Raw genomic sequence first — 9,284 nt, forward strand, 5'->3', positions numbered from 1 at the left:
CGGAAAGCCTCGTGAATTTTGCACACTTTTTTTTTTATTTCAGTTTCACCTCTCACCTTTTACTTTGGTCTTGAAACAAGAGACATCAGTAAACACACTAGATGCAAAGCACAGCGTAACTTTACACGCAGTGATGATCATTACAAAAAAGGCCTTTGTTCTCAAATAACTTAAATATAAAATGTCCCCAAATTACTGCTTATCTTTGCATAGCTGCCTTCAAGCCATGCTGCATCATCCACAGTCAGACCGGGGAGACATGATCCAGCTGTTTTGTGTACCGTTTACTTGGCACAGTCACTTAGAGATGACAACTAGTAGTGGTTGAACCCATTTTCTTCTCTCCTTTCCATAATATTCTGGACTTTGGCATCAATGAAAGGCAAAGCAATATCAGAAAAAAGACTTCATGCCGTCCATCTCTGAATTATCTTCTCCTCACTGGTCTTTCTTGCTCTCTCTGGGCTGCTCTGAGTCGCTGGCTTCAGGATGTAGCTCGTCGCTGCCCTCCTTTGGCTGACAGCCATTCTGCTCTTCTTCCTTCAAACCACGACCTTTGTTCAGCTTCTTGGATTTTTGGAAGAGCTCGTTGAGGTTAAACTCTCGGATAATGTTCTCCTAGGGAAGAAATAAGCTTCATATTAGCATTCCCACGTGAATGTGGCGCTGCTTGCAAGAAACACCTGCTCAGTACGTGCTCCATGTCTCATAATAGACCAGAATTACCTCAGTGAAGGTCCATGATACAGCTCTCCCCTTATTGTCCACCACTGGACGTCTCAAAATTTCCCGCCCTCCTTGGAAAAGTATCAGTGAGGGTAGCTGCTTAGCCAGAGGAGAGGTACTGACCTTGTACCTGTTCAGAAAGAGTTCATGGAGCAGTCAATACCTGTGCTCAGAGAAGCTGTCAAAGTAAGGAATTTGTGGAAAACGTGAACAAACAATATTGTGGCATTAAAACTGAGCCTACACCATTAAAGACTGGTGTGGAGTGGCAGAGCGGAGAAAATAACTGACCTCTCTGAGACCTCTCCATAGCGTCCAATGTCCACCTTCCCAAACCTAAGTCCAGCACAGTTGTACCTGTAGAAACACAGTGTGGAATATGGAAGGGAGTTACTCAGTCAGTCTTCCATTGAAAATATGCTTTCAAAACCAAAGACACTCTTATGTATCAGCGCTACACGACCCAGAAGGCTCTTGTTTGTCTCACTGACAGACACCAGAGTCTGTAGCTGTATCAAGTCAATTCAATTATTTATATTTCTAAGTCATCAACGACCTTGAGGAGGAAGAACTAATGTTATTACAGCTTACAGAATGCTCAGTATAAACTATATTTTGGATTTTAAAGTATAATTTCTTAAACTTTCTTCAAGCAATGATATTTCCAACAAAGTGCTTAAATTAGAAACCATGATTTACAGTATATTTAATCATACGTGTAACTGGTGATTTTTAGGTTTATAGTCAGAAATCAACTAGTGTTTAGTCTTGTCTTGAACACAGCGCAGCCAATCACAACTGTATCTGTTTTACCGGTGTTTGACCACTTAACTTGAGGGGCCGCCTGGGGAAAGTGGAAGGCCTATAGTTACTTATCTCTTACTTGATAGAAAGGTCGGCAAAGATCGGAGCGAAAGACTGGCAGTCAGAGGACCAGTTGGCATAGAATTCAACAATCCAGGTGACACGACTGTCTTTCTGCAGCTCCTCCTAATGACTCAATAAGACAATATTAGATTAGAACAGATTACACAGGAGTAGATCTCCATCTTTCACACAGACTCACCTCCAGGACCGGAGCATCATCAGTGAGGGAGGGCTCATGTTTTAATATTTCAGTTTCATGTCTAATGTTCAACTAACATAGAATATTAATTTGACATGCTTGTTATTACAATATACCATGTTTGATTGACAATGTTTGAGTGCACTTGATTGGAACTAAAAGGAAATAAGAGGCTAACATCTTTATGTTCTTATATTTCATTTGATAACTCAGTAGTAATTATTACCAACTGTGTTGTTTCAAAGCTGAACTACCTAAGCACAGTCACAGTTGTGTAACACTCACATCTATGGTCTTGTCACTGAAGTACTTGATGTACTCGGGGCCCATGTAGACCGGTGGCTTACAGGTCAGGACGAACGCTGAGAAAAGGCACAGAAAAGTTTACATTACAGATGTTCCCAGTGCATGAAAATGATTACGTTTTTCTGAGGTTCAAAATATTTCAGCTTAGGTTTATCCATTTATACTACTATATAAATGTAAGGATCCATTTCTGAGGGATACCCTACATCTGTATTTTAATCAAACCATTTTGAGGTGGAGGCATTGGGTTGCTTGTAAGGAACTCTACTGTAATTTGTCCTAATGGAAGATGGTTTTCCATAAACATCCCTTCCTCATAACTCAAATGAAGCTGTGAATGGGGCAACAAGAGTTACAGAACCACTGACCGATACATAATGCCACGTAAAGGATGCCGAGCCGAATGTCCAGCCTGAAGAAGAGGATGACGTTGGCCACCTTACTGAACAGGAACAAGTTGCCTATGTGCTGCTCCAGGGTGACTGAGGAAAAGAGAGCAGAGGGGGAGGAACAATGAATGAAGCAGAGGACAAAACCTTCGCACAAGGTCAGAGGAGCAAGACTGAACAACAACTGTAATGTTTACACAACAAGTTCTTTAGTGAAGCTCTTCCTGGTTGTGGCTTGTTGCAGGGCCTCTCTCGTGGATTTAAGAAATTGAAACAGACACACATTGGGTCACAAATATCTATTTGGTTGAAGTTTAACAGCTCGATACTAAAGGACACAAACAACTAGTGTCCTTGTCAGATATGATGTTGAACACAGTCAGATAAGTGCATAGTGTTTAGGTTAAAGATGAGGCTTCTTTAAAGATATGTTTCTCACATGACTCAATAAATCCTTGTGGTTCCCTGCTCCTAAATTGAACACTGAACATCATGTTTACATTGTAACAAACACTTATGACATTATTTAGTTTACACATAGACAAATGTGTGAGTGTGTGTGTGTGTGCTTGGTGGGGGGGGGGGGGGTAGATACTTACACGCTCTCCTGTTCTTCATCATCACTATTGCACTGAGAAACATAAGAATTTCCAGCTCTCTCTGCGAAAAAAGAGACGAAACATGGAAAACAACTTAGTGATGGGTGAGCTAACTCATCTTACAGCAGACACCTCAGTCCCACCATATTTAGCAGCGGCAGCAGACACCACCATGCTCACCCAGTCAAAGTCACAGGAGTTGCCGTCCTCTCGCTGGGTCGCCAGGTGCTCGCACAGACCGGGAGCCTTTCGGACAACCAGGAAGGCGACGGTCATGAAGACAGAGATAATATAATATGGCTTCAGCAGCCATTTGTAGATCTGAGGTAAGTGGTACAAGAAAGTACAGAGTCCTGTAATTATACCCATGCTGGCTGAGACGACTGTCAACCTCAAAGAGTTTGAGGAGGGGTGACAGCTGAAGTTACTGAAAGGACGGGGTCAATGGACGCGACTGCGCCTGCGCCAAGCAAAGCGAGTTTTGTAGTTTCTGGCCGCATCGACTCGCCGTAGATTTGGCGGGCCCTGCAAAACGTAAACAGAGGACGCTGAAAGATGGAGGAAAGCGAAGTAGCAACTCAAAAGGAGGCTGCAGATAACGTTTGTGCTAAAGACCAGACTACTGCAGCTACAGGAGAAGTGTCCACACAGATGTCCAACCCTGGATCGGTTTGTAAGCCGTCCGAAGAGCCGGAAACTCGGTATAACCGGTTGAAGCTGTTCGAAAAAGTGATGCAGAAGAGCCTGGAAAAGTTGATCCACCATGCAAGGTAAGGTGTCATTTGTGTTTTATTATGGGAATCTGCCCTGAAATGACAGCGAAAGCCGTGTATGCAGTAGTCACACTTTATAGCTCCTGTGTTATTGAGCAAGATTAGTGTAAATTACAGTGTAATTAAATGAAATTATTATTTGTTATACATTGCTATTGGTCATAATGGGGAGATTTAGCATTATTGTGAATGACTATGATAATTGTGCAGCATTTTATTGGCACATTTGTTATGGGGAGTAACCAAGGAAATATTAACCACTAAGACCTGTACACTCTTATTTTCCCAAGCTCTCTACACATAGATTTGTTTCTTAAAATACCACAAGGATGTGTTTTAGACTGTAAAAAATAGTATTTTCACTATCAACTCATCCCTCAATTATATGTATTACTAATGAATAGTTTGTTACACCATAAAATGTCAGCAAATAGTGAAAAATGCTCATCTTAAGATCCCAGAGTGACGCCCTTGTCCAACAGTCCAGCTCCCAAATGTGATTGATTGAAATAATGACACAGAAAAGCAAATCCTCACATTTGCGAGGCCGTAATAAGCGATATACTTTTTTTTTGGCATTTTCTCTTGATAAATTACTTAATTAATCAGCCTTTTTTTCTATTTGACTAATCATTTGAGCTAGATTAGTTTACCAAGAAAAGGTCCAGAGGTTTGGAAAAAGACACATTTCGCTGCACATTTGGTTGACGCTGCTTTCACTCACAGTTTTAACAGATTTGCCAGCACGTTTCGGCCGCTGTACAAGAAAAACCCTCAGAGGATGGAGAGCATTCACAAGCAGTTCATAGAGGAGTTGCAGAGGACTATACAGGTATGCAGCTCATCACATTAATACAATGAATGAAAATGGTCTGCCTACCTTTATTTGCAATTGTTAAATGATGCTTGTGTCTGTGTATGTGAAGGAGGACATCAGCAGATTGATTGACGAAGGCCGATTAGAGTTCAAACTGAATGAGCTGGATAAACTGGAGCGTGCTGCCAAAAACAATCCAGATGCTGCATGGTCAGTAAACATTGAAAAGTCTCCAATGAAATAATGTACTGGTTATATGTCAAGCTTTTGAGCTCATAAATGCTCATTTTCCCTGTAAAACACTGTCCTCTTTTCCATCTGCTCCCATTAGCACAACTCATTCAAATAAGATTGAAGTAGTAAGTTGATTTTCTTGCTAAAAAATCCAGCAAATCTCGACCTTATGACCTGCATTTGAATCTGTTGTGTTTTTGTGTGTTTCTGAATGCGCAGTGCTGAGATTCACTCCACCCATCTCTCATTTAATTAGTTAAATAATGGTAGTGTTGTATCAAGACTCCTCTTGGTCAAATATAATCTGATAGATATTTGAAGATTTAAAGCTTATTTATCATGGAAATTGAAACTTTTTTAAAAAGCAAATACATATAGATGGATAGAGGGCAACTGTGTGGGCAGTTGTTGGGTAAGCGTACCAATAATTTGTCCCAGAATTGTTTTGCTAATCACTAATGGACATCTTCCACTTCACTGTACTCTATATCACCATTATATAATTTCCTTTTTGCAACATTATTGAAATACAAAATATTTTAATCCTTCACCATCTTTCTTGTTTTGGTAGGCGGCCAAGTGGCGTTCCTGAGCAGGACTTCTGCAGCTTTTTGATGCCATACTATCAAAAGCAGGAGGCCTTCATGCGACTGGAGCTGAAAAAGATTCAAGCAGAAAATGCAGCCCTGGCACAGAAGGTTCAGGCTGGTAGAGAGAGTATTTCCCAGACTGAACACCGAATTTCTGCCAATGTTGATGAGTGGAAGGTGAGAGAAAAACAATACAATATCAAAACAGCTGTTGTTCTGCAGTAGAAATATATAATAGAAGTTTGCCTTGAGTGTTAACTTTTTTGAATGTGTTTTTTTTTTTATCCTTTTATTTTTAGGCATCAGTCACAGAGTTTGAAAGGCTGGCATCTTCTCTCTGCCCTGCAGATGTCTTTGATGTGTGATCTTCAAAGTATATGACCTGCACACATATTAACTAACTGTACATATTAATTTTGTTTACAATGCCCGTTTCTCTCAAAATAAACGTGAAGAATTTGGAAAATAAAATTTGCTTTGTGACAGTGATTGTATCCGTGTGGGTGGTTAACATACACGGATCATTATGGTAATGTGCGTGTTTGCTCGTGGTATTACGGTAAGCGGAAACACAGCCACAAAGACGTGAAGAGTCGAGTAGTTGACATTCGGATGGATAAATGTTGAGGTCCATCCCGCTAGGCAACAGGCCATACGCTTGAGGAAACCGGCTTTTTCTTTTTATTTTAATGTATTACTCGTGATAGATATGACGGAAATGTTTTCAACTCTGTTCGGGCAAAATGAAGCTCAGGGACCGCCCGGCTCGTCGTCTCTGGGTTTCGGACCGGGGAAGCCTCCGCCGCCTGTGCCGCAGAACCAGGTCTCCATGGCGGGGCAGATGCCACCGCAGCTCGGGGATGAAGGGCCTGCTCTGCGGAAACCTGGAGCCATGAATGAACCTTTCTACTTACTGCGAGAGCTGCCTGGTACTGTTGTACTAATGTAGTTGCCGTGTTCCTTGATTATTAGCTGTCAATTTAGAGAAAGGGCTGAGTTGAGAAAGGTTGCTAAGCAGTTTGTAAACAATGCTAACAGTTAGCTAACGTTAGCCAACAAGATGAAGTGTTGCCGAAAATAGAGAAAGTTATGCTAGTTACTGATAATGGCACACCTGTTTTACATGGGAAGGTTTTTTAAAATCTTGTCTTTGAGTTTCCTTTGTTTTAATTACGCTCTTGTATTTTAAGTTAAACATTATGAAAGTTAACTGCTGACATCAATGATGAACATTCCTGCATTAACATCAACGATAGCTCCATTTGAAAATTGAGCATTTTTGCAGGAATATTCGTTTTGCAAAATGTAAAGACTAGTTGCAAATTACATTACATGTGAAGTCTGCATGGATTACACTGATATGAGTCTGTGTGTTTAGTGGGAAACGAGCTCACGGGCAACACCAACCTCATCACGCACTACAACCTGGAGCATGCCTACAACAAATTCTGTGGGAAGAAGGTGAAGGAGAAGCTCAGCAACTTTCTGCCAGAGTTACCAGGTGGGTATTGGCTGGGAGCTAATCTGGTCTGGGGCTGCACACACACCACCATTAGCAAAAATAAATAAATACAAAGATTGTGGTTTATGTTCAAAGTAGGACACTAGTTAGTTACTTTACCCTTGATTATTGGTTGCTTATCTTAAAGCCAGAGTCACCTGCAGTATGAAGCATAACTTCAATTTGAGACTAGAACATTACACCATGTGACCTTCATCAGGGTCATGCTCTCTCTTCAGAAGTGACAATGGACAGCATCGTTTACACAGCACTTTCAGCGGCTTTGCAAGTTTTCCCCTCATTCTCTCTCTCACACACACACACACACACTGATGTCAGTGGTGCTGCTATGCAAGGTGCTGGCCTGCTCAACACGATCAACTTGAGTCTCAGCGTCCAGCTCAAGGACACTTCAACACGTTTACATGAGAATGTTTACAGGATCAAATCGACAGCCTCCTTAGCTAATGTGGCACCGAAAACATGCAGATCAAACAGTGACTCGTCGGAAGCCAAAATGAAATGGTGTCACAATGAAATTGTACTTAATGCTACAGGTGTTGCTGCAGTTTTGATCTTCTCTGAAGTTGTGATAGAAACCCCAACTCTACTACGGGGTTTGCACAAAAATTTTAAGTCGTGTTTTCAAGGTTTGGAAAAGGCCTGAATTTGAATAAACTCCTCAATGTACTTGATTGACTCATTCCAATTTTTTCTCTCCTCTGTGCTGTAGGCATGATCGACTGTCCGGGCACTCAGGACGGCAGCTCGTTACGCTCTCTGATCGATAAGCCTCCAGTGTGTGGGAACTCCTTCAGCCCGCTGACCGGCGCTCTGCTCACAGGCTTCAGACTACACACAGGACCGGTACTAACTGAATATAATACATGCACACACACACAAATTGTAAAGTCACACACATTTCCATCATGCTGACACTGACTGCTCAAATTATTAACAGTATTACTGCAAGTTCTCTGTAGTGAGAATATTATGGGCAGCTAGAAACATCTTGACTATATTGTTCAATTGAATATGCATGCATGTTTTTGTGTTTGATTTTCTCAGCTCCCAGAACAGTACAGACTGATGCACATACAGCCTCCAAAGAAGAAGAGCAAACACAAGCACAAACACCATCGACCACAGGACCCATTACCACAAGGTGGGACAACAAGTATAAATATACACAATCCCAAATGACTGTAATCTGTTGTCTCACATGCTTCTTTTTGACGTCACAGAAACCCCATCAGACTCTGATCCCAAGAAGAAGAAGAAGAAGAGGGACGATGATCCTGATCGCAAGAAAAAGAAGAAAGACAAGAAAAAGAAGAAGGTAAGAAAATCTACCGGGACCCCAGAATTTTATAAAGTTGCCTGTAGGATCGTAATGCAGTTATGGGCAGAGATGGAAGGCCAAATGGGACACTTACCCTGATCTAAACCACACTATACCCCTTTCAAACCATTAGTCTCTTAAAACCTATACCTAATACCAAGAATTTACCTAAATACTGAAAAGCATATTGATGATATTTTTAAGCTATTTAATTAATTAATATATGAAACATGAAAATTTGATCCTCATCAGATACCTCCGAAAGCTGATGGAAAGTTGAGTTGCTCCTGTGTAGCCTCACTCACGCCGATGTACATGTTACATATAAACCATTGTGTTGCTGCTCTCTGTTCCCCCTCCAGAACCGCCACAGTCCCGACCACCCAGGTCTCGCTGGGTCACAACCCAACAGCAACAGCCTCAGATAGAGAGGAGCCCACTGTGTGCACGCCTGTGTTTGAATGTGTGACTGTGAGTTTTGTAAGAGGATGCGTGTGTTTCACAGATAATTGTATAACTGGGAGTATGTTTAACGAGAGATGCGATGAATAAAGCAAATATTTGTATGTTGTGTGTGAAAGTGAAAGGAGCAGTGACACAGTGGATGTGTGTAATGGTGGAAAGAAATGTTATGGGACATGTATAAAAGGCAGACCGGCTGATGATCTGTGTGGCATCATGAATGACTGAGAAGCAGCTGTATGTATGTCCCTCTTTGATTCTGTTGTGATATCTTTTGACCATAATGCCAAAATCAAATAAACTTTGGTTATGATTTTGCTTGTGTCTCCTTGTAAGACCTGTTGTTTGATGTTTTTTAGATTATCCAGTACATGGATACATGGTTTGAATGTGCTGTAGCAGGAACAACCAGCTAATGCTGAGTCTTTTTGTTGCTGTGAGAATTGTCTGAATGGATGGCAAAAATGTCACTTAGACAA

The 9,284-nt window shown here is 41.3% G+C and overlaps 3 protein-coding genes across 3 annotated transcripts; 2 read left to right on the top strand and 1 right to left on the bottom strand.

Moving 5' to 3' along the window:
- Positions 1-36: 36 nt before the first annotated feature.
- On the bottom strand, positions 37-3,455 carry tmx2a (thioredoxin-related transmembrane protein 2a). The gene is made up of 8 exons (XM_070837267.1): positions 3,267-3,455; positions 3,087-3,147; positions 2,467-2,580; positions 2,078-2,154; positions 1,610-1,716; positions 1,018-1,083; positions 727-856; positions 37-618 (listed from the first exon to the last, which is right to left on the bottom strand). Exons 1-8 carry the CDS (start codon positions 3,453-3,455, stop codon positions 439-441), a joined length of 924 nt encoding a protein of 307 aa, XP_070693368.1. The 3' UTR covers positions 37-438.
- A 53-nt stretch (positions 3,456-3,508) lies between these two features.
- Positions 3,509-5,950, top strand: pmf1 (polyamine modulated factor 1). Its single transcript, XM_070837268.1, has 5 exons — positions 3,509-3,856; positions 4,586-4,691; positions 4,786-4,886; positions 5,482-5,677; positions 5,800-5,950. The coding sequence occupies exons 1-5, from the start codon at positions 3,642-3,644 to the stop codon at positions 5,863-5,865; spliced, it is 684 nt and encodes a 227-aa protein (XP_070693369.1). The 5' UTR covers positions 3,509-3,641; the 3' UTR covers positions 5,866-5,950.
- A 121-nt stretch (positions 5,951-6,071) lies between these two features.
- Positions 6,072-9,123, top strand: med19a (mediator complex subunit 19a). The gene is made up of 6 exons (XM_070836836.1): positions 6,072-6,429; positions 6,879-7,001; positions 7,735-7,868; positions 8,070-8,166; positions 8,246-8,340; positions 8,706-9,123. Exons 1-6 carry the CDS (start codon positions 6,210-6,212, stop codon positions 8,769-8,771), a joined length of 735 nt encoding a protein of 244 aa, XP_070692937.1. The 5' UTR covers positions 6,072-6,209; the 3' UTR covers positions 8,772-9,123.
- The last annotated feature ends 161 nt before the right edge of the window (positions 9,124-9,284 follow it).

This window comes from Pempheris klunzingeri, chromosome 9, assembly GCF_042242105.1.
Source record: "Pempheris klunzingeri isolate RE-2024b chromosome 9, fPemKlu1.hap1, whole genome shotgun sequence".
NCBI lineage: Eukaryota > Metazoa > Chordata > Actinopteri > Acropomatiformes > Pempheridae > Pempheris > Pempheris klunzingeri.

What these genes read in the sequence shown, in the direction of transcription:
- pmf1 (XM_070837268.1), top strand. Translation starts at nt 3,642, where the DNA reads ATGGAGGAAAGCGAAGTAGCAACTCAAAAGGAGGCTGCAGATAACGTT. An exon ending in AACAATCCAGATGCTGCATG is followed by an intron (nt 4,887 to 5,481) that starts GTCAGTAAACAT and finishes TTGTTTTGGTAG; the next exon opens with GCGGCCAAGTGGCGTTCCTG. An exon ending in CCAATGTTGATGAGTGGAAG is followed by an intron (nt 5,678 to 5,799) that starts GTGAGAGAAAAA and finishes TTTTATTTTTAG; the next exon opens with GCATCAGTCACAGAGTTTGA.
- tmx2a (XM_070837267.1), bottom strand. Translation starts at nt 3,455, where the DNA reads ATGGGTATAATTACAGGACTCTGTACTTTCTTGTACCACTTACCTCAG. An exon ending in TCAGTGACAAGACCATAGAT is followed by an intron (nt 1,717 to 2,077) that starts GTGAGTGTTACA and finishes TTGAGTCATTAG; the next exon opens with GAGGAGCTGCAGAAAGACAG. An exon ending in TATCATGGACCTTCACTGAG is followed by an intron (nt 619 to 726) that starts GTAATTCTGGTC and finishes TTTCTTCCCTAG; the next exon opens with GAGAACATTATCCGAGAGTT.
- med19a (XM_070836836.1), top strand. Translation starts at nt 6,210, where the DNA reads ATGACGGAAATGTTTTCAACTCTGTTCGGGCAAAATGAAGCTCAGGGA. An exon ending in CTTTCTGCCAGAGTTACCAG is followed by an intron (nt 7,002 to 7,734) that starts GTGGGTATTGGC and finishes TCTGTGCTGTAG; the next exon opens with GCATGATCGACTGTCCGGGC. An exon ending in TCAGACTACACACAGGACCG is followed by an intron (nt 7,869 to 8,069) that starts GTACTAACTGAA and finishes TGATTTTCTCAG; the next exon opens with CTCCCAGAACAGTACAGACT.